This window comes from Aureococcus anophagefferens (genome assembly GCF_000186865.1).
Source record: "Aureococcus anophagefferens unplaced genomic scaffold AURANscaffold_5, whole genome shotgun sequence".
Taxonomy (NCBI): Eukaryota; class Pelagophyceae; order Pelagomonadales; family Pelagomonadaceae; genus Aureococcus; species Aureococcus anophagefferens.
The window spans coordinates 1858663-1880571 of record NW_008705565.1 but is presented as its reverse complement, the minus strand read 5'-3'; the positions used below and the strand labels follow the sequence as shown (position 1 = coordinate 1880571).

General features: G+C 71.4%; 6 protein-coding genes across 6 annotated transcripts; 5 read left to right on the top strand and 1 right to left on the bottom strand.

Moving 5' to 3' along the window:
• Positions 1-637: 637 nt before the first annotated feature.
• Positions 638-3603, top strand: AURANDRAFT_23104 (hypothetical protein; the record flags this gene model as incomplete). The annotated part of the gene is made up of 4 exons (XM_009036929.1): positions 638-1018; positions 1173-1892; positions 2122-2370; positions 2470-3603. 4 exons carry the CDS (start codon positions 638-640, stop codon positions 3601-3603), a joined length of 2484 nt encoding a protein of 827 aa, XP_009035177.1.
• A 116-nt stretch (positions 3604-3719) lies between these two features.
• Positions 3720-6353, top strand: AURANDRAFT_36790 (hypothetical protein; the record flags this gene model as incomplete). Its single annotated transcript, XM_009036930.1, has 2 exons — positions 3720-4902; positions 4999-6353. The coding sequence occupies 2 exons, from the start codon at positions 3850-3852 to the stop codon at positions 6304-6306; spliced, it is 2361 nt and encodes a 786-aa protein (XP_009035178.1).
• Positions 6354-11724: 5371 nt separating this feature from the next.
• Positions 11725-12159, top strand: Sep15 (selenoprotein; the record flags this gene model as incomplete). The annotated part of the gene is made up of 1 exon (XM_009036931.1): positions 11725-12159. A coding segment is annotated over one exon (435 nt), but the record flags the coding sequence as incomplete, so codon positions are not given.
• Positions 12160-12338: 179 nt separating this feature from the next.
• Positions 12339-13250, bottom strand: XPB1 (inositol phosphatase; the record flags this gene model as incomplete). The annotated part of the gene is made up of 1 exon (XM_009036717.1): positions 12339-13250. One exon carries the CDS (start codon positions 13248-13250, stop codon positions 12339-12341), a length of 912 nt encoding a protein of 303 aa, XP_009034965.1.
• A 425-nt stretch (positions 13251-13675) lies between these two features.
• AURANDRAFT_71186 (hypothetical protein) lies at positions 13676-16863 on the top strand (the record flags this gene model as incomplete). The annotated part of the gene is made up of 3 exons (XM_009036932.1): positions 13676-13881; positions 13938-14904; positions 16052-16863. 3 exons carry the CDS (start codon positions 13676-13678, stop codon positions 16826-16828), a joined length of 1950 nt encoding a protein of 649 aa, XP_009035180.1.
• A 1544-nt stretch (positions 16864-18407) lies between these two features.
• AURANDRAFT_62710 (hypothetical protein) lies at positions 18408-19226 on the top strand (the record flags this gene model as incomplete). The annotated part of the gene is made up of 1 exon (XM_009036933.1): positions 18408-19226. The coding sequence occupies one exon, from the start codon at positions 18408-18410 to the stop codon at positions 19224-19226; it is 819 nt and encodes a 272-aa protein (XP_009035181.1).
• Between the last annotated feature and the right edge of the window lie 2683 nt (positions 19227-21909).

The following is a 21909-nucleotide window of genomic DNA, read 5'->3' as shown; positions in this document are numbered from 1 at the left end:
GGAGCCCCACGCAGCACCACCACCCCGACGACGACTTCCTCCTTCCATCGGCCGCGCCGCGGCGCCACCGCCGCGCGCGCGCGCGCGCTCCTCATGCATGCCCGCCGCTCCTCCGGAGCACCGCGCACCTCGCGCCCAACAACATCGCCACTACTTCTTCGTACATGAAAAAGTATATCATAGCCGGCCTGTGCGCGGGTCTGCGGCGTCGCAGCCGCTGCGGCGTCGCCGTGGTGGCTGCGGCGACTGCTGCCAGTGGCAGCCGCCGGCGCGGCGCCGCGGCCACGAAAGCGCTTCAAGTCGACGTCAGCAGGACAAGGAGGTCGGAAAGACGCTCGAGAACAGCAAGGGTAGCAGATGGATAGCCCGCTTACAGCCCGCTGCCGTCGACTTCGCCGCACCTTCTCATCGCCAGCGGAATCTTCCGAACACGCTGGCGGCGGAACGGAAAACGGCGTACGTTTGCGCTTCACCGTCCACGGAAGGCGCGCGCCAGCGGCACATTCAAAATCAGCCTCGTGCTTCGCAAAAGCCTTGCCACAGGGCCTCGCTTGCGCAATTGCGAGCAGCAGAAGCCGCGCGCGCCACCGCAGCCACGACGATGGACCCCGCGCTGCTGGCGGCCATCCGCGCGAACATGACGGGCCTGCGCCCCGCGGGCCCGCGCGACGCCGTGGGCAACGCCGAGTGCGGCTCGTCCTTCGACTCGCCCTACAGCGCCGGCGGCCTCTTCGTGAACCTGCGCACCTACGAGGGCTGCGGCGCCGACTTCGTCGCCGCCGACGCGGCCAAGAGCGGCTGCGCGCTCTACGCGCACCACGCCTGGCGCAAGGCGCCGCGCGCGGACGCCGCCGCGACCGAGGCCAAGGCCGCGCCGACGACGCTGGGCGTCGGCGTCGACGGCGGCTTCGAGGCCGAGGACGCCAAGTACGACGTCGTCAAGACCCGGAGCCTCGCCGTCGTCCGCGACGGCGCCGTGACCCTCGTGCCGCTGCCCGACGACGCCGTGCCCGACTTCGTCGCCGCCTGCGCGACGGCCGCGCTCGACGCCGAGGGCGCGGACCCGCGCGGAAACTTCGAGCCTACTTCAATGCGCGATTGCTCGAACACTGAGAGCTCGACGAAAGAACACGGCTCGTCCAAAAATCAGCCGAAACAATTTCCACGGAGAGAATTTTGAAGTTTGGTCGGCAAAACCAGTTTTGCTCTCAGGCGCGGACGCGAACCGCGAGAACGCCTGGGCCCTCGCCGACGAGGAGCTCAAGGAGTCCAAGTACGCCGCGTCCCTCGTGCAGCTCTCGCCCGCCGAGGGCGGCCGGTCCGAGCCCCTGTCGCCCGACGCGGCGTCGTGGCGCTGCGAGGAGTCCGGCGCGGCGGAGAACCTGTGGCTCAACCTGTCGACGGGCTACGTCGGCGGCGGCCGCGACCAGAGCGCCTGGGGCGGGCCCAAGGGCTCCAACGGCGCGCTGCACCACTTCGAGGCCACGGGAAAAAAGTACCCGCTCGTCGTCAAGCTGGGCACGATCTCCGCGACGGGCGCGGAGCTCTACTCCTACGCCGCCGACGAGGACGGCCCCGTCCTCGACGCCAAGCTCGCGGCGCACCTCAAGTTCTGGGGCATCAACGCGCTGTCGCTCGAGAAGACGGAGAAGACGACGGCGGAGCTCGAGGTCGACGCGAACGCCAAGTTCGAGTGGTCCGCCATCGCCGAGGCGGGCGCCAAGCTCGAGCCCCTCGCGGGCGTCGGGCTGCTGGGCCTCGTGAACCTGGGCAACTCGTGCTACCTCAACAGCGTCGCGCACCTCCTCGCGTCCGTGCCTGTGTGGAATTCAAATCTTCAACCCGACTTCAATGTGCGCATATGCGACAGTTTCGACGCAAGCTCTTCGGCTGTGCTTCGAGAACTCGACAAGAGCAATCGATTCGTCCAAAAATCAGCCGAATCGACTTCGATTTGACCGAGCTAGAGAATTCTCAAGTTTGGTCAGGACCACCCAAACCAGTGGTTGAATTCCACACAGGTCCGTGCCCGAAATCGGCCGCCGCTACCACGGCCAGCTCGACGACACGGACGCCGTCGGCGCGGCCGCGGGCGCGCTCCTGGCCTCGAGCCCGGCGAAGAAGGACGACCACCTCGCCCAGTGCGCCAAGCTCGTCGGCGCGCTGCGGTCGCGGCGCTACGCGAAGCCCGCCGGCGCGCTCCGCGGCCCCGACGACGCGCCCGCGCTCCTCGGCGAGGCCGACGCGACGCGAGCCGAGGCGGGCAAGGTCGCGCCGCGCGCCTTCCGCCGCCTCTTCGGCCTGGGCCACGCCGAGTTCGCGACGCCGCGCCAGCAGGACGCGGCCGAGTACCTGCTCCACGTGCTCGACGTCCTCGGCCGCGCGGAGCACGGCGCGCTCCAGTCGGGCCGCCTCGAGGCGGCCGCGACCGCCGACGACGCCGCGGCCGAGGCGGCGGGCGCCAAGAAGAAGGTCGAGTACGGGCCCTACGACCCGCTCCGCGCGAAGCCCACGCAGCAGCTCTTCGCGTTCGCCGTCGAGGAGAAGACGGTCTGCGGCCAGTCGGGCCTCGCGCGCTACGGCACGTCGAGCCACCTCGCCCTCGAGGTGCCCGTGCCCCGGGACCTCGTGCCCGAGCCGCCCGCGGAGTCGGAGCTCAAGCGCGCGAAGCTCGAGGGCGAGCCGCCGCGCGAGAAGCCCAAAGTGGCGCTGGACGCGTGCCTCGCGCGCTGGGCCGCCGACGAGACCATCGGCGACTTCCTGTCGTCGGCGACGGGCGCCCGCGGCGCGGCGACGCGCACCGCGCGGCTCAAGACGTGCCCGCGCTACCTGCTCCTCAAGGTGAACCGCTACTACGTGTCGCAGACCTGGGAGGCGAAGAAGATGGACGTGCTCGTCGACGTGCCGCGGACCTTGGATCTATCCTTCCTGCGCGCGCCGGCGGAGCGGCCCTCGGGCGAGGGCCTGCTGCCCGACGACGACGAAGGCCCCGCGGCCGCGGCGCCCGCCGCGCTCGTGCCCGACGAGGCCATCCTCGCGCAGCTCCTGTCCATGGGCTTCGACGAGAACGGCTGCAAGCGCGCCTGCGTCGCGACGAAGAACGCGGGCGCCGAGGCGGCGACGGAGTGGGTCTTCAGCCACATGGGCGACCCCGACTTCGCTCTACCGCTCGACGCCGCGCCGGCCGCGGGCGGCGACGCGGTCGACCCGGCGGCCGTCGAGCAGCTGAGCGCCATGGGCTTCACGGCGCGCCAGGCCGAGGGCGCCCTCAAGGCCTGCGACGGCAGCACGGAGCGCGCGGCGGACTGGATCTTCTCCCACATGGACGACCTCGACGGCGCCGTGGAGGCCGCGCTCGCCGCGCCCGCGGGCGGCGCGCCCGCGCCCCCCGCGCCGGGCGCCGACGACATGGACGACGGCGACGCGGTCTACGAGCTCAAGGGCCTCGTCTCCCACATCGGCGCGAACACGGCCTGCGGCCACTACGTCGCCCACCTCCGCGACGCGGACGGCAACTTCGTCATCTTCGACGACGAGAAGGTCGCCAAGTCCGAGAACCCGCCGCTCATGCTCGGCTACGTCTACCTCTACGCGCGCAAATGAGCGCGAGGCGTAAGCTCGACGCACATCTTCGAGCCGCAATCTGTCAGGCATCTTCAGGCCTATCTGTCGCCTCGACCCCGGCCAAATCCCGACGCGCTCTCCCGCGCTCCGCGCCCGCTCCGCGGCCGCGCCCGAGCATTTGATTAATCCCGGCATACGACGCCGGCACCGACGAGCGCCTGCAGCAAACACAGTCGCAACAGCACTGCACGACTAAGAAACACTCTTGCAACACACCACCGCGAAATGGCGGGAGGCAGCGCGACGCTCAAGGCGTTCTTCGCGCCTAAAAAGTCCAAGGCCGCGCCCAAGCGCGCGAGCGAGGAGTCGACGTCGTCGACGGAGGCCAAGGACGTCGCCGCGCCCGCGGCGAAGAAGAGCAAGCCGGAGCCCGCGGCGCCCGCCGGGCGCCTGCGCAGGCCCGACCGCGCGGCGTCCGAGGCGTCGGACGACGACGAGCTCATGGCCGCCGCGCCCGCCGCGGCCAAGGCGGCGCCCGCCGAGGCGCCCGCGGCCGCCGCGCCCGCGGCCGCCGCGCCCGCGGCCGCGAAGCCCGCGGCGGAGGCCGCCAAGCCCAAGGAGAAGCAGGCGCCCGTCTTCGCGAACCCGGGCGCGAAGGCGTCGCCCGCGGCGCCCGACTGGGCGGACGCGGGCTGCGTGCCCTACGCGGCCATCGCCGCGGTCTTCGAGAAGATCGAGGCGACGACGAAGCGCCTCGAGATCCAGGGCCACGTGCGCGACCTGCTGGGCCAGGTCATGCGCCACGCGCCGGGCGACCTCACCGCGTGCGTCTTCCTGCTCTGCAACAAGGTCGCGCCGGCCTTCGAGAACCTGGAGATGGGCATCGGCGACTCGCTGCTCATGAAGGCCGTGGCCCACGCCTTCGGCAAGAATGCGAAGCACGTCAAGGGCGAGTACGAGAAGCAGGGCGACCTCGGCATCGTCGCCGAAGACGCGCGGAAGAAGCAGAAGACGCTGAGCTTCGGCGCGAAGCCCAAGCCCCTCCTCGCGGCCAAGGTCCTCGCGGCCTACCGCGAGATCTGCGCCATCTCGGGCTCCAAGTCCCAGGACGCCAAGATCGGCCGCATGCAGAAGCTCATGACCGCGGCGACGCCCGTCGAGGCGCGCTACGTGACGCGCGGCCTGCAGGGCAAGCTCCGCATCGGCCTCGCCGAGAGCTCCGTGCTCGTGGGCCTCGCCCACGCCGCGGAGCTCTGGCCCACGGCGGCCGCGGACGCGCGCGAGGACGCCGCGTTCGCGAATGCGGAGGCGCCGCCCGACGCGCACGAGTCGCTCGACGTCGGCCGCGAGATCACGGGCGCGGAGGCCGCGGCGGCGCTGAAGCGCGACGCCGCGCTCCGCCGCCGGGCCAAGGCCAAGCGCGTGCTGCCCAAGGACGCGCGCGCGGCCGCGGCCGACGCCGTCGTCAAGCAGTGCTACGCGGAGGCGCCGAGTTACGCGACGCTCTGCGAGGGCATCCTCTCGCGGCCGCTCTGGGCCCTGCCCGAGGCCTGCGCCCTCGCCGTCGGCGTGCCCGTCTTCCCCATGCTCGCCAAGCCGACGAAGTCCGTCGGCGAGGTGCTCAAGCGGCTGGGCGGCATCGCGATCACGTGCGAGCACAAGTACGACGGCGAGCGCTTCCAGGCCCACATGCTCCCCAACGGCGACGTCAAGGTCTTCTCGCGCAACCTCCAGGAGACGACGAAGAAGTGGCCCGAGGTCCAGGCCGTCGTCCGCGCGGCCGCGGAGGCCAGGGGCACGAAATCGTTCGTCCTCGACGCCGAGGTCGTCGCCATCGACGTCAAGACGGGCCAGCTCCTGCCGTTCCAGCGCCTGTCCACGCGCAAGAAGGAGGCGTCCGTGGAGGACGTCACGGTCGACGTCATCGTCATGGCCTTCGACCTCCTCTTCCTCGACGGCGAGAGCCTGCTCCGGAAGTCGCTCAAGGAGCGCCGCGCGGCGATGCGCGGCGGCTTCGCGCCCGCGGAGCACAAGTTCGCCTTCGCCGACGCCGTCGACGTGCCCGCGTCCTGCGACGAGTGCGACGCCGCGGAGCACATCCAGCACGCGCTCGAGGCGTCCATCGTCGCCAAGTCCGAGGGGCTCATGGTGAAGACGCTCGAGGCGAACGCGACCTACGAGCCGTCGAAGCGGTCCCTCAACTGGCTCAAGCTCAAGAAGGACTACCTCGACGGCGTCGGCGACTCGCTGGATCTGGTCGTCGTCGGCGCGTACATGGGCCGGGGCAAGCGGACGGGCGTCTTCGGCGCGTACTTGTGCGCGTGCCTCGACGCGGACACGGGCGACCTCCAGAGCGTCTGCAAGATCGGCACGGGGTTTAGCGACGAGGACCTCAAGACGCTCGACGCCCAGGCGCGGGCCATGGTGCTCCCCGCGAAGCCGCGCCACGTGAAATGCGGCGACGCGCTCGAGCACGACATCACGTGGATCGAGCCCAAGCTCGTCTGGGAGGTCCAGGTCGCGGACCTGAGCCTCTCCGACACGCACAAGGGCGCCCTGGGCCGCGTCAAGGAGGGCCGCGGCATCGGCCTCCGCTTCCCGCGGCTCCTCCGGCCCCGCGACGACAAGACCGCGGACGAGGCGACGAACGCGGACCAGGTCCTCGACATGTACCTCAAGCAGGACTCCGTCAAGGACGCCGTCGCGGAGGAGGAGGAGGACGACGACGACGGCTACCTCTAGTCGCGCGGCCCCGCCAAGGGGGCCCCCGTAAGCAATGTCGGCCGTGGGTATGAAACGAAGCACGCACGTTACCCCGCCCCCTACGCCGCCCCGGCCCCGAAGCCGCAGTCGTCGACGGCGGCGAGGAGCTCCTCGAGGCCCGCGCGGCCCGTGACCGTGGCCGTGGCCGCGCCGAGGTCGACGGCCGCGGCGTCGACGGCGGGCAGGCGGAGGAGCGCGGCCGTGACCGTGTCCGCGCACTGCTGGCACGTCATGCCCGAGACCTTGAGGGACGCCGTGCGCCGGGAGCCGACGCTGCCCAACGCGCAGTAGCCGCCGGCCTCGGGGCTCGCGCGGCCCGAGCCGCCCGCGTCGAGCCCCGCGCAGCACGTCTCGGCCGACGTCACGAGCGCCGACGACGCGTCGCGCGCCGTGCGGCAGGCGCCGTGGCCCAAAATCACGCCGGCGACGGCCGCGACGAAGAGCTCGACGGAGTACGTCATCACCGCGAGCATGAGGAAGTAGCCCAGGGCGAGCTGGAGGCCGTAGAGGAGCGCCGTCTCGGCCGTCGCGGCCGCGGACCGGCCCCGGTGCTTCGCCCGCGCGAGGGCCACCGCGCGGGACCGCCGCAGCGCCGAGAGCGCCTCGACGGCGACGCCGAGCGCGAGCACACCGACGGCCGCGGCCGCGAACTTGCCCGCGCCGTCGAGCGTCCAGGCGGGGAAGAAGAGGTTCAGGCAGCCCGGCGCCTCGCGGCGGTGCGCCGTCGTCGACGCGAAGGCCCACCACGTGTGGCGCAGGCTCGAGGTGAAGCCGTCCATGTACATGGACATGGCCATGCCGCTGCAGAAGGCGTCGGGGTCGTCGTCCATGGACATCATGTCGTCCATCTTCATCGGCGGCATGTCGTCCATGACCATGAGCGGCATCTTTTAGGCACGCGCGCCGCGTCGGGCGACGGGACAGAGCTGCCGCACGCGCACCGCGTCGGGGAGAGCTGCCACAAGCTCCCACACTTTTCGCCGTCCTCGAGCGTGCCGCTCGAGCCAGCCAATCAGCGCTCGCCCCGCCGCCACGCCGCGCGCGCGCCTTAGGCCCTATCGCGCGAAGAAGTCGAAGAGCTGCTCCTCGAAGAAGTCGTAGAGTTCGCCCGGCGCGTCGAGGTAGAGCGTGATGTCGTCCCGGTTGTAGATGGCCGACGAGAGGCGCTTCGTGACGTTGCCCTCGCCCTCGAGCTCGTAGCCCGACTCGAAGCAGGTCTGGATGAAGTCGCGCAGGTTCTTCGGGAAGGTGCGGCGGAAGTCGACCTGCGTCGGGCAGTCGAAGACGGCCCACTCGCCGCGCCGGTCCTTGAGGAGGAGCGCCTTGGACATGCAGCAGTACGAGTCTTTGAGCTGGCCGTAGATGCCCGGCAGGAACTTGATCCGTAGGAAGAAGCGCTCGAGGCCGTCGCCGACGGGCACGAGCTGGACCGTGTCCGTCATCTTGTAGCCCCGGCGCTCGTCCGTCTCCTTCTTGATGCGCCGGCTGTGGAGCCGGAACTCCTTCTCGCTCTCGAGCGCGCGGTCGTGGACGCCGAGCGCCGCGAGCTCGAGCTCCTGGGGCTCCGGGTTCTTGCTGTGGCTGTGGAGCAGGTGCCAGGCGCGGCTCGCGCTCCGGCCCCGGACCTCGTCCCAGGGCACGTTCACCGTGCCGACGATGACGCCGCTCCCGGATCGCACGACGCACGTCAGCGCGTCGCGCTTCTTCATCTCCTCGTCGATGGGGATCAAAAACTCTTTCCACCAGCTCGTGAATTTCGTCGTCGGCGTCCGGTGGCTGCGGTCCGTGACGTGCTCCGCGTCGTAGGCGGGCCGCCCCGCGCGCGGCATGTTGAGCCGCACCTGGGCAGCAAAAAAGTGATTCAACGTCGCTTCAACGTGAGTGTTCCGCGCGCGCGCGTTCCGGAAAGAGCATCCACGCTTCGAGACCGTTCCGAGAGATGATCGCTCGTCCAAGAATTAGCCGAAACGAGTGGAAAACGGCCGAGATCGGAGCCTTTGAAGTTGGGAATTTCGCTCTCTTGTGCTGCCCTGAGCCGCGCGGCGACCTCGAGGTCGTTCGGCGCGTCCGCGTGCGTCTTCGCGCGGATGACGAGGATGCGGAGCGCGTTCAGCTCCTTCTTCAGCAGCTTCGGGTCGAGGGTCACGAACGCGTCGGGCAGCGGCGCCACGAGCTTGGGCTCGTGGACCCACCGGAGCGCGAGCTCGACCTGGGCGGGAAAAGAGTGCGAAATTCCAAAGGCTCCTCTCTCGGCCGTTTTCCACTCGTTTCGGCTGATTCTTCGACGATCGATCATCTCTCGAAGCGCGGGTGCTTTTTCCAGAACGCGCGCGCGCGGAACACTCGCGTTGAAGCGAACGTGCATCACTCTTTTCCTGCTCCGAGCTCGACTTTCCCGCCGTAGTCCGCGTCGCCCGCGCGGCGCGTGTGCGCGGCGTCGCCCCGGAGCTTGTACCACTTGCGGCTCACCTTGCGGTCGCGGAGCGGCTTCAGGTCGACGGTCGCGGACCCCATGAGGTCCTCGTCGTCGTCGTCGTCCTTGTCGACGGCCGTGACGTCGAGGGGGAACGACAGGTCCTCGATTGGGAACGTGAAGGTCTCGCACCACGTCGGCGCCAGCGACTTCCACTTGGTCGTCGACTCGTGGGTCTCCTCGAACTGGATCTTGAGGTAGACCGTCGGGTCGGAGCTCGGGAGCGCGAACGGGTGGCTGTCGAGCGCGGGCAGGCCGCGCGCGCGGATGAGGAAGACCTTGAGCAGGTTGGGCCGCTCGTAGGTCGACTTCTCCGGCGCGACGAAGTCCTTGGGCAGCTCGACCGCGTACTCGTCGCGGTAGACGAAGCGGCACGCGACCTCGACGCGACCCCGGGCCTTCATGCGCTTCTCGTCCTCGAGGTCGTACCACCGCCGGTGGACCTCGCGGCCCTCGAGGTCGTCGACGGGGATGGAGAAGGTGCCCATGAAGTCGTTGCCCGACGCCGCGTCCCAGTCGTCGACGGTGACGTGGAGCACCTCGTCGAGCGCGTGCGCCGCCAGCTGGAAGTGCTCCTTCCAGAGCGGGCACAAGGTCTTCTTCTTCGTCGTCGACCGCACCTGCTCGCCCTCGAGGACCAGGGTCGCGAGCGGGTCGCTGCTCCCGCCCTTGGAGAGCAGGTTCTTGTCCATGACCGGCAAATTCTTCGCCGCGACGAGAAACACGAGGACGCAGTTCGCGGGCTTCTTCCGCAGCGCGGGGTCCTCGTCCGCGGCCATGTGCTCGGGCACGGCGTGGTCGTAGTCCACGTCGTAGACCCAGCGGACGCAGAGCTCGAGGCGCCCGAGGGACGCGGGCCTGCCGTCCTTGTCCGCGAGCGCGAACCAGCCCCGGAGCAGCGTCCGCTCCTTGTGGTGCTTGAGCGGGATGGAGAGCCTGCCCATGAAGTCGTCGGCCGTCACCACGTCGTGGTCGCAGACCTCGAGCTCGAGCACCTCGTCGTCCATCTCCGCGGGGAACGCGAAGGTCTCCTCGAAGATGGGCGCGAGCGTCTGCTTCTTCACGGCCGTCTTCTCGCTGAACCCGGAGAAGGCGAGCTTCACGAAGGGGTCCGACGAGCCGCCCTTGGACATCATGTTCGGGTCCATGATCGGCAGGCCCTTGCCCCGGACGACGTGGACGAGGAGCACGTTCGCCGGCCGCGAGAGGACGTCCTTTTGGAGGAAGCGGACGGGCGTCGGGAACACGTAGGCCGGGTTGTGGTAGAGCCGGAAGGCGAACTCGAGCTTCCCCAGGTCCGTGTGCTCGCGGCCGTGCTCGTTGCAGAGGAACCACCACTGGCGGTGGAGCTCGCGGTCGGCGAACAGACGGATGGGCACGTCGAGCTGGCCCATGAAGTCGTTGCCGCTCAGGAGGTCCCAGTCGTCGCAGACGACCTTGAGGGAGTCGCTCAGGTCCTCCACGGGGAACTCGAAGTGCTCGCTCCAGATGGGCTCGAGGTTCTTCTTCTTCACCTTGGACGTCTTCCGCTCGTCCTCGATGGACACGGTGACGAGCGGGTCCGACGAGCCGCCGCCGCCGATGACGTTCTTGTCCATGACCGGCAGGTTCTTGCCCCGGATGAGGAAGACGTGGAGCGCGTTGGGCTTCTCGTCGGGGTAGCGCTCGTCGGCGACCATGAAGTCCGGCGGCGGCAGGTCGAACTGCTTCAGGTGGAGCCAGCGGCACGCGAGCTCGACCTTGCCCAGCGACGCGTCCTCCGCGGCGGCCCGGGCCTGCTTGCCCGCGACGGCCGACGCGCCGGCTTTGCGCGCCGCGCCCTCCGGCCGGAGGGCGTACCAGCGCCGCACGAGCGTCCGCGCCGCGAGCGGCTTCAGCTCGATCCAGAACTTGCCCATGAAGTCGTTGCCGCTCATGAGGTCCCAGTCGTCGACGACGGCGGCGACGGCGTCGTCGACGTCGTCGGCGCGGAGCTCGAAGGTCTCCTCCCAGGTCGGCGACAGCGACTTCTTGACGACCGTGCTCTCGAGCGTCTGCTTGCCCGACGCGAACGTGACCATGGGGTCGGACGAGCCGCCCGACGACAGCAGGTTCTTGTCCGCGATGGGCAGGTTCCGCCCCCGGATGAGGAAGATGCGCACGGCGTTCGCCTCCTTGGCCGCGAGCTCCGGCGGCTCCGGCGCCGCGAGCTCCGCCGGGATCGGGAACGCGAAGTCCGCGTCGTAGACCCACCGCAGGCACAGCTCGACGGTGCCCCACGTGCCCTTCTTCTTCAGCTCGCCCTTGGCGTCCGTGACGGGAAAGGTCTCCTTGCGGAACTCGCGGTGGGCCAGGGACCCCACGGGAATTTTCACCGTGCCCATGAAGTCGTTCGCGCTCAACATGTCGTAGTCGTCGATGGTCAACACCAACGCGTCGCTGCCGTCGTCGGACGGCAGCGCGAAGTGCTCGTTCCACACGGGGTTCACCGTGCGGCTCTGGACCTTGCTCTTGCAGACCTTGTCCTGGCTGTCGATCTTCAGCGACACGACGGGGTCACTCGAGCCCTTGCGCGTCATCCAGTTGTAGTCCATCATCGGCAGGTCGCTCGCGCGGATGAGGAAGACGTGGAGCACCGTCGGCGGGTGCACGAGGTCCGCCTCGGGCTCGGGCTTGAGCATGACCGCCGGCGGCTCGACCTGGTTCGGCGGCGGCGGCGTCGGCGGCGGGCCCACGCCTCGGACCATGGTGCAGCGCTGCGCTTAGCGGTGTGTCGTCGAGACTCGGCGGATTTTGCTACGCGCTGCTTCGTTCGTCGACGCGTTCGTCGACGGCGGTGGCTGCCCGCTCGAAGTCTTAGGCCATCATCAGCGCGCGAAGCCCTCCTCCAAATCATCAACAAACACATCAACCAGGTTTCCTTGTACAAATTGCCGCAGAGGACGATGGCCCGAGCCCTCGTCTTCGCTGCGGCGCTCGGCAGCGCGGCGTCGCTCGACTGCCTCGAGGCCGGCTTCACGGCGTCGCTGCGCTGCTCGTCCTGCGCGAAGCTCGAGAGCCTCGTCCCGGATCCCGAGCTCGCCGCCGACTGCGGCGCCTGCTGCAGCGAGGACCTGAGCGCCTCGGCGAGCTACGCGTCGGCGATTCTCGAGGTCTGCGAGTGAAAGCTGGGCCACTACCCGGCCATCGGCGACTTCATCGAGCGGCGGAGCGATACCTACGGGTCCCTCGACGTGCGCTACAAGCAGGGCCAGAAGCCGCGGCTGCTGATGGTCGACGACGACGGCGAGGTCGCGGAGACGGTGCCCATCGGCGGCTGGAACGAGGACACCGTCGCCGAGTACCTCGACGACAACCTCCGCGGCGCCGTAGCGGAGGCCTAGGCGAGCGGCGGCTTCGCCGGGCCGGGGGAGGCGACATGACCGGCGCGCGCGGGAGTCGTCCCCGCGCGCGCCGCGACGCGGCGTGCCCCGACCGGCGTAAGCTTTCCGCAGCGGCTACTTCGAGGAGGAGGAGGGGGGAAGGCGGGCCGGCGCGGGCGCGGGCGGTGTCCGCGCGCCTACTTGTACCGGTTGAGGACGAGGTCGACGTCGCGCGGCGCGCCGAGGATCACCGGGCAGCGCTCGTGGATGGACGTGGGGACGAGGTCGAGCATGCGCTGGACGGAGCCGTTGAACATGCCCGTGGACGCGACGCCGCCGGCGCGCTCGACGAGGAGCGCCATGGGGAAGCCCTCGTAGAGGACGCGGAGCTTGCCCTTCTTCGACTTGACGTCCGCCGGGTAGAGGAAGATGCCGCCGTAGAGGATCGTGCGGTGGACGTCGGAGACCATGGAGCCGACGTAGCGCTGGGAGTAGCCGCTCTTCTTGAAGTCGTCGCAGGCCTCCTTGATGGGCTTGTCCCAGTAGATGGAGTTGGCCTCGTTGCACGAGTAGATCTTCTTGCCGCCGCCCGCGGGGAACTTGACGTTGGAGTGCGTGTGGACGAACTCGCCGAGGCTCGGGTCGAGGGCGAAGCGCTCCACCGTGCCGCCCTTGAAGCAGAGCACGAGCTCCGTCGCGGCGCCGTACATGCAGTAGCCCGCGGCGACGATGTCCGAGCCGACGCGGAGCACGTCCTCGACGGAGCCCACCTTGCCCGGCGTCTTCTTCTCGTAGACGGCGAAGATCGTGCCCGTGGACACGTTGCAGTCGATGTTCGACGACCCGTCGAGGGGGTCGAACGCGACGCAGAACCGGCCCGCCTGCGCCTCGGGCACGATGATCGGGTCCTCGTCCTCCTCGGACACGAGCACGCAGCAGCTGCCGGATTTGAGCAGCGCCGTCACGAAGATGTCGTTGCTCAGCACGTCCAGCTTCTTCTGGTCGTCGCCGCTCGAGTTCTGGTCGCCGGCCATGCCGAAGAGGTTCGCGATGCCCGCCTTGGCGCACGCGCGCGACGTCGCCTTGCACGCGAGCGCGAGCTGGGCCATGAGCACCGTGAGCCTAAAGAGGGGTGCGGTCGCCGCGGGTCGCGCGCCGCGCGCCCGGCGCGGGCGGCGCGCTCCATGTCCTTGGTGTTTTTCATGAGGTACTCGGTGAGGGAGTGGAACTCCGAGTCCGTTACCTTGTCCACCTGCGCGGCGGGTGTGCGTCGGTCTGCAGCCGTCCGGGGCGCGTCGCCGCGGACGCGGGATGCGGCGCCTGGCTCGCCATGGTGCTGGAGGTCGCGTAGCGGGTCAACAAGCGCGGATCGGAGGCCTGTAGCGTCAGGTTTTTGGCGGATCGCGGCCAGGTGGGCAACATGAGCCACGATGAACCGGAGAGTGCACTCGTGCCGAGTGCCGATGGATTGGGTGGGCAGCTCGAGCTAGCATGCCCGGGACACGACGGATTGCCTGGGCAAGTTCGAGCTAACATGGGCAAGCGCAGGCCCGCGCGGCCGTCGCCGCTGCGGCTCGTGGCGGCGCTGCTCCTCTACTGGGACGGCGACGGCGACGGCGACGTCGACGCGTCGGACCTCATGGACTGGGACGGCGACGGCACCATCGACGCGCTGGGCTCCCTGTCCCTCCTCGTGAAGCTCCTCGTCGTCGCGTTCGCCGCGCAGCAGCTCCTGCGCCGGTCCGCGTCCCCGCGGCGCGTTTACGAGGGTTGTTCGACCGGTCGAACTCCCGTAGGCGCTGGGCGTCGGGCCTCCGCCGCCGGGGCCGCCGCGTGCGCGAGCTCCTCGTCTTCGCGTGCTCGCCGCGCGTCGCGGCGCTGCCGAACGCGCTCTTCGAGGCCACGGAGGTGTCCAAGTCCTGCGACGCGGCCATCTACGCGCGCGGCGACGTCACGGCCGACGTGCTCCGGTCCGCGCTGCGGGACACGGAGACGCGCCGCTTCCTCTTCATCGGCCACGCGGACGCGCCCACGAGCCGGAGCGAGGACGCGACGCGGACGCTGGGCTTCGTGCTCAGCGACGGCACGCTCGCGGCCGCGCGGCCCCGGGACCTGGCCGTGCTCCTCGGCCGCCACTCGCCGAGGAAGGGCGGCCGCCTCGAGCTCGTCTTCCTCAACGGCTGCCGCTCCGAGGCGCTCGCGCGGGCCGTCCGCGGCGAGGGCGTGCCCTACGTCGTCGCCTGGGCGACGTCGGCCCACGACGAGGCCGCGCGCCTCTTCTCCCGCGCGTTCTTCGAGGCGCTCGTCGCGAGCCGCGCGTCCCGCGGCGCGAAGCGGCGCCGGCCGTCGACGCTCGCGAAGCTGGGCCGGCGGCTCCTGGACCTCGCTAGGCCCGAGGCGAGCGCGGCGCGCGACGCCTACGCGCAGGCGTACCAGGAGGCCGTCGACGCGATCGCCTTCGAGACGCGGCTCGGCACCTTAGCCAACGGCGTCCGCAGCCACGTGCCGCGCTTCGAGCTCCGGGACCCGCACGGCGCGGCGTCGTCGGCCCACGACTGCGCGCCGCCCCCCGCCGCGTCGGGGTTGCCCCTCTTCCTCTCGGAGTCCCTCGAGCGGCGCGGCGCGGAGTCGCCCGTGCGGCCGCCGAGCCTCGCCTACGCGGCGCCCGCGGGGCTCGTCGGCGAGGCCTACCGCTCGCTGCTGCGCCTCCTGACGCCCGGCGGCGGCAAGAAGGACGACGACCTGCCCTACGCCGACCCGCCCGTCACTCCGCGCTAGGTGTCCTTAAGCTTCGATGACACCATCCGGACGAGCTTCCGGAACCAGAAGAGGTGGACTCGGACTCGGAGGCACTTTCGGAGGCCGATGAAGCCGACCATGGGGCGCTAGGTTTTCTTAAGCTTCGACGACACCATCCGGACGAGCTTCCGGAACCAGAAGAGGTTGAGGCCGATGAAGACGACCATGGACCATTGGAAGGCCGCGTGTACGCCCGCGCCGCCGGGCTCCGCGAGCCAGGGCGCGGCGTCGCGAAACCGCCAGAGCGTCAGCGGCGGGAGCACCACTCTAAACACCACGTAGCACAGCGCGCCGGCGACGCCGTTGGCGAGGAAGAGGGGCGACCCGGCGCGCTCGAGCTTGTCGAGCATCCACGACGCGTGCAGGAAGGGCGTGCTCGCCTCCGCGAGGTAGACGTACGGCGTCGCGGTCCGCAGGACCGCGTGACGCGTCGCGAGGCCGTGGGCCGCGAGGCCGACGAGGTGGTGCGCGAGGAAGCCCGCGTCCCAGGCGCCGCCCGCGACGAGCGGCGCGACGAGCTCGTAGGCCGTGTCGAAGAGCAGGTAGCCCGCCATCGTCCGCACGACGGGCGCCGCGAGCGGGCCGCCGGCCGTCGCCAGGTGCCGCGCGGCGGCGGCGGCGATGTAGGCGCCCTGGAGGCCCTCGACGCAGCGCACGCACCACTCGAGGCGCGTCGCGAAGCCCAGGGGCTTGCCGGAGGGTGCGCTGCGGGGCAGGACGCAGTAGAAGGCGCCGGAGAGGGCCGCGCAGCCCGCGGCCCAGGACAGCGACAGCGGGTCGACCGCGTCCAGGATGGAGGCCATGACTTCGTCGGCGATGCGGCGCACAGATCACGACGGCGGCGAGCTGCTCTCAGCTCTTGTCCGACGGCGCAGAGGTGCTCTCAGCGCATCTCCATGCTCTTTGTTGCCACAGAGAGCATGGGCACGCCGCTGTGAGCCACTCCGCAGCCGAGCCCGCGCGCCCAACGCCTCCGCCGCCGCCGCGCCCAACGCTTCCGCCGCCGCCGCGCCCAACGCCTCCGCCGCCGCCGCGCGACACGACCGCCATGGGCCGCTCCTCCTCCTCCAGCAGCTCCAGCAGCTCCTCCAGCGACAGCGACGCGGAGCAGGCGCAGCGCGACGCGCAGCGCGACGCCGTGCTCAAGCGCAAGCGCCAGTGGGCGACCGTGGGCTCCGACGACGACGAGGACGGCGGCGCCGCGCGCGACGCCGCGCCCGAGCGGAAGCGGTCGAAGAAGGAGCGGAAGAAGGACAGCAAGAAGGCGAAGAAGGAGAAGAAGAAGAAGAAGAAGAAGAAGGAGAAGAAGAAGGCCAAGAAGAAGGAGAAGAAGGCGAAGAAGCCGAAGCTCGGCGCCTGCGACCAGAACGAGTTCGGCAAGTACGGCGTCGTCCGCGAGAGCGACTACTTCCGCAAGCGCCGCGAGTTCGAGGCGTGGTGCGTCGAGGTCAAGAAGCTGCCCGCCTTCACGGGCTCGAAGCGCGAGCTCATGGAGCTCTTCAACGAGTTCGCCGAGGACTACAACACGGCGACGATGCCCGACGACAAGTACTACGACCTCGAGCGCTGGGAGCTCGCGGAGTACGAGCGGCGCAAGCGCGGCGAGCGCAAGGCCGGCGGCGAGATGACGGCCTTCGACGACGAGGCCCAGGTCGAGGCCGCGCGGCGCCGCGAGCGCGAGGCCCGCGACCGCGCCAACGAGGAGGCCGACGCGCGGTCCGCGGCGGCGCGCATGGGCGAGGGCAAGCGCCAGGAGCTCAAGGACCTCGAGATCCTCCGCCAGAAGCAGCAGCAGGCCTACAAGCGCGGCGACCTCGACACGGTCCGCGCCGTCGACCGCCAGCTCGAGGCCCAGAAGCAGGACGGGTGGCTCCAGACGGGCTTCTAACTTTAGCTCGAGGCCCAGACCCCAGAGGCAACCTGAGGACGGGCCTCGGGTGGCTCCAGACGGGCTTCTCACTTTAGGCGACGCCGAGCGCGAAGGCGAGGGACCGCGCGGGCGGGCCCGCGTAGGAAAAGTCGCAGAGGCCCGCGCGGGGCGACCGCGAAAACTCTGCGGAGACGCCGCGCCGGTGGCGCGCGGCCGCGAGCGCCGGCGGGAGGACGTCGACGCCGACGACGAGCGTCGCGTCCGCGGCGTCGATCGCGTCGCCGAGGTCGCCGGCGACGCGGTCCCCGAAGTCCGGCGCGGCCGCGCCGTCCGTCGGGTAGAACAGGAGCTCCGCGACTTGCGGCGTCGCCGGGTGGGCCGCGCGCGCGCCGCCGCGGCGGTCGAGGAAGAAGACGAGCACGAGGCGGTCGCCGCGGTCCACGGGCACGCTCCGGTGGACGTGCTCGTCGCCGCGGAGCAGCGCGGCGGACCCGACGTCGCCGAAGACGACGCGCCGGAAGCCTTCCCCCGCGTCGATCTCGAGCCCCGCCGTCGCCGGCGACGTCGCCGACACGTGGACGACGACGGAGTAGGGCGACCCGTCGCGGTGGTCGGCGAGCGTCCGGTTCGTCCGCGTCGAGTAGAGCGTCGCGTTGCCCTGGAGGACGACGAGGTCCTCGCCGGCGACCGCGGACGCCGCGCGCGCGACGCCGCCCGCGAGCGCGGCGCCGAGCGGCGTCAGGGCCGCGTTGATGGGCACGCGCGGCTCCGACGGCCCGTTGAGGAAGAAGTCCGAGCTCCGCCAGTCCGGGTAGAAGTTGAGCTCGCGCGGCAGCCACGCGGCGCGGATCGCCGGCTCCCGCGACGACAGGTAGGCCGCGTCGACGAGGCCGTCCAAAACGACGCAGCCCTCGCGCGCGAGGCGCGCGCCGAGCCGCGCGGCCTCGGCGGCGCCGACGGCGCGCACGGGGTCCCCGGCGGGCGCCGCGACGGCGGGCGGCTCGGCCGGCGCCGCGACGCGCGCGCGCTTCCGCGCGGGGCCGGGCGCGAGCGCGCGCAGCGCGTCGAGCGCGCCGCCGTCGAGGCGCCCGTGGACGACGACGACGCGCGCCGCGGCGGCGAGCTTCCGCCGGAGCGCGTCCTCGCTCTCGCGCGTGCGGATCCACGAGGCGACGCAGGACACGAGCGCGGCGCGCGGCGCGGCGGCGATGCGCGCCTCGGGGACGGCGGCGTCGGACGCCGCCTCCTCGTCCGTGAGCCCCGGCCAGAGGTACCGGCGCACGTGGAAGGCGCGCAGCAGCTCGACGGCGCTCAGCTCCGGGTGCGACGACGCGTACGCCTCGATCGCGCCTTCGAGGGCACGGTCGGTGTCGTCGTCGCTGTCGTCGATGCGACGAGCCGGCTCCATGTTCGCGGCACGGGGGTCGCCGTCGCCGTCGCTGTCGTCGTCGTCGACGCGAGGGGGTAGCTCCATGCTGCGGACTGCATCATCGGGTCAAATAACAATGATGCGGGCCGCTCGAGCTGTTCAAGAAGGCTGCCCCTCGGTTATGATCGCCCTGAGTGCCCCATCAATGATGCGGCCGTCGCTCTGAACATGCCTCGGTCGAGCCGGAAGAGCGCGCCGCGCCGGGACCGCGGCGAGGACCCGCGGCGCGTCGCCGACGAGGACCCGCGCGCCAACGCCGACGTCGACGACGGCGAGTGGGAGGAGGACGGGTGCTTCGCGACGGAGCGGCGGCGGCCGCCGCCGCGGCCGCCGGGCTGCTTCTTCTGCGCGTGCCAGCGCTTCGACGAGGACGACGGCGGCGACGGCGTCGACGACCTCTTGTCGATCCTGGGCTACCCGCCGGAGCGGCGGTTCGGGGAATCGACGACGGAGGTGCCGCTGTCCGGCGACGACGACGAGGTGCGCGCGGTCCACGTCCAGGCCGCCTACGAGGACGCCGCGGACGGCGGCGACGACGCGCCGGCGACGCTCGCGACGCGCGAAACGCCGCCGCTCCTGCTCGGCGAGGGCCCCGCGGCGCCGGCGTCGGCGGACGAGCGCGCGCAGGCGGCCGCGATATACGACGCCTACGCGGGCTTCTTCGACCACATCAGCTTCCGCAAGGGCTGGAAGCGGCCGCCGTTCCCGCGGCGGGACGCGGACCCGCTCTTCCGCCGCGCCGCGCGCGTCGCGGCCATGGCGCGGAGCCGCGACCTGCGGCGCGCGGGCTTCGCGCTGCGCCAGCCCGACGGCGCCGCGCGCGACTGGATGCACGACGCGCCGAGCCCCGCGGACTCGCCGAACGCGTTCCTCCGGGGCCTGCTCCACGCGACGTTCCAGGACGCGAACGGCTACGTCGAGGGCCTCGACGCCGTCGCCGTGGAGCGGTTCCGGCGCCGCTACGACGCGATCCCGAGCGCCGGGTAAAATAATCTATGTTACTTGCCCCCTCCTGCGTGCGACGCGGGCGGGTGGTCGCCGCCGAGGAGCGTCCGGCCGGGCATGTCGCGCCGCAGCCTGCCGCGGTCGTGCGAGAGGAGGATGCAAAAGTAGGACAGGCCGAGCGCCGTCTGGAAGCCGCGGGCGACGAAGCCCGGGAAGGCGGCGAAGAGGACCACGCCGGCGGCGACGCCGAGGCCGAAGGCGCCGATGGCGGTGATGCTGCGCTTGTTCACGGGGGTGACCTTGGCCCGGGCCCTGGCCTCTCGCCCCGCGAGGCCCGCGAAGTCGACGGCGAGGTTCGTGAGCTTGTGCATGTGCACGGTCAGCATGCAGGTGATCGTCAGGAGCACGTCCAGGGACACGGAGTTGACGAGGCCGAAGCCGGCGGCGCACCAGAGCGCGCCCGCGCGCGGCGCGTCGTGCCCGAAGGCGTCCGCGCCGACGAAGAAAAACAGCACCGCGGGCGCGAGGACCCGGTTCACCCTCGGCGACCGGTCGCGGCCGAAGCGCTCGTCGAGGACCCGGAAGGCGCCGACGCCGCTGAGGTAGACCGTCACCATGCTCGCGAAGAACGCCGCGTCCGCCCATCGCGCGTCGATGCCCGCGGTGATGCCCTTGATGAGGTTCCCGGTCATCATCGTCGCGAAGCAGCCGTGCTTGCGCACGAGCACGAGGTCCGCGAGGCCCGCGCAAAAGGCCAGCAGGAAGACGAGCCGCTTCTGCGCGCCCGTGGCCGCCGGCGTCGCCGCCGCCGGCGCCGCCGCCGCCGGCGTCGCCAGCGCCGGCGCGGGCTGCACCACGGGCCCGCTCCAGCACCAGCGCGTCGGCGGCCCGGCGGCGAGGGTTGCGACGTGCCTCGCGACGCGCCGCCGCGTCGCGTGCGGCCGCGGCGGCGCGAAGGCCTGCACCGCGGCGCACGCGCCGAGCGCAAAACAAAGCCTGTGGCGGACCATTGCCCGAAGATGTCAGCGGGCTTGGACTGCTTTCCTCACCGCTTCATCGTTATTTTTTCTGTCGACAATATTGGCCTCATTTTTATTTGAGCACTTCAAAGTTGCACCTAGAGCTCGACCGCGCCGCCCCAGTGCATCCCGTGTCATGGTTATCTGGGGCTCCGCAGCGCGCCGCGGTCGTGCGAGAGGAGGATGAGCGCGTAGGACGCGCCGAGCGCCGCCTGGAAGCCGCGGGCGACGAAGCCGGGCAGCGCGGCGCAGAGGCCCGCGCCGGCGGCGACGCCGAGGCCGAAGGCGCCGACGACGGCCAGGCTGCGCTTGTTCACGTCGCTGAGCTTGGCCCTGGCCCTCGCCTCTCTCCCCGCGAGGCCCGCGAAGTCGACGGCGAGGTTCGCGAGCTTGTGCAGGTGCACGGTCAGCAGCTGCGTGTTCGTGAGGAGCACGTCCAAGGACAGCGCGTTGACGAGGCCGAAGCCGGCGGCGCACCAGAGCACCCCCAGCCTCGCGGGCCCGAACGCGTCCGCGCCGACGAAGAGCAGCAGCACCGCGGGCGCGAGGACCCGGTTCGCCTTCCGGCCGCGGACGAAGCGCTCGTTGAGGATCCGGAAGGCGCCGACGCCGCTGAGGTAGCTCGCAACCATGCCCCCGAAGAACGCCGCGTCCGCCCACCTCGCGCCGGCGGCCGCGGCGACGCCCTCGACGGTCGTCCCCGTCATCATCGTCGCGTAGCAGCCGTAGGTGCGGACGAGCACGAGGTCCGCGAGCCCCGCGTTGAAGGCCAGCAGGAAGACGAACCGCTTCTGGGCGCCCTTGGTCTCCGCCAGCGCCGCCGGCGCCGGCGGCACCACGGGGCCGCTCCAGCTCCAGCGGTCCGGCGGCCCGGCGGCGACCGCGGGCCGCGCGACGCGCCGCAGCGTCGCGTGCGGCCGCGGCGGCGCGAAGGCATGCGCTGAGAGGATTGCAGCAACGAAGAGGCGAACAGGGACCATCGAGTACACCATCCGCACGCTCAATTTTTGCCACAAATAAATTTTTGGTTGAACTTTTGAGCATTCAAATGGCTCTGTGATTTGAGGGCCGAATGCGCATCATGTCTCGCCGCTCGTCGGTCTCCTCGCTGGAGCCCGTGGACCTGCGGGGGCGGCGCGCGCTGGCGAACGCGCTGGACAAGGAGGTGGCCCACGCGCGGTCGACGCTGGCGGCGGCCGTCGGCGAGAGCGAGGCGGCCGTGGCGTCGCTGCGCTGCGCCGGGTCGGGCCTGGCGGCGTCGGCGTCGTCGGCCCGGGGCGCGCAGGCGTCGGCGGCGCGGCGCGTCGACGCCTGCGAGGCCGAGGCCGCATACTGCGCGGCGGCGGCCGCGGCGCTCGACCGCGCGGACGCGTCGGGCGAGCGCGCGGCGCTCGACGCGGCGGCGCGGGGCGCGGACCGGGCGCGCGACGCCGCGGACGGTCGGGCGCAGCGCGACGCCGCCGAGGCCGCGGACGCCCGGGCCCGCGCGGCCGCGCTCGGCTCGCCCGAGACCGACGCGCTCGCCGCGGCGCTCGACGCCGAGGCGTCGGCGTCGCGCGCGCTCGCGACGGCCTGCGTCCTCGCGACGGGCGCGCGCGTCGCGCGGGGCGAGGCCGCGCGGACCCGCCGGCGCGCGCGCGCCGCGCGGCTCGCGGCCGCGGAGCGGCCCGCGGCCGCGCTCGCCGCGCGCGCGCGGCGCCGCGGCG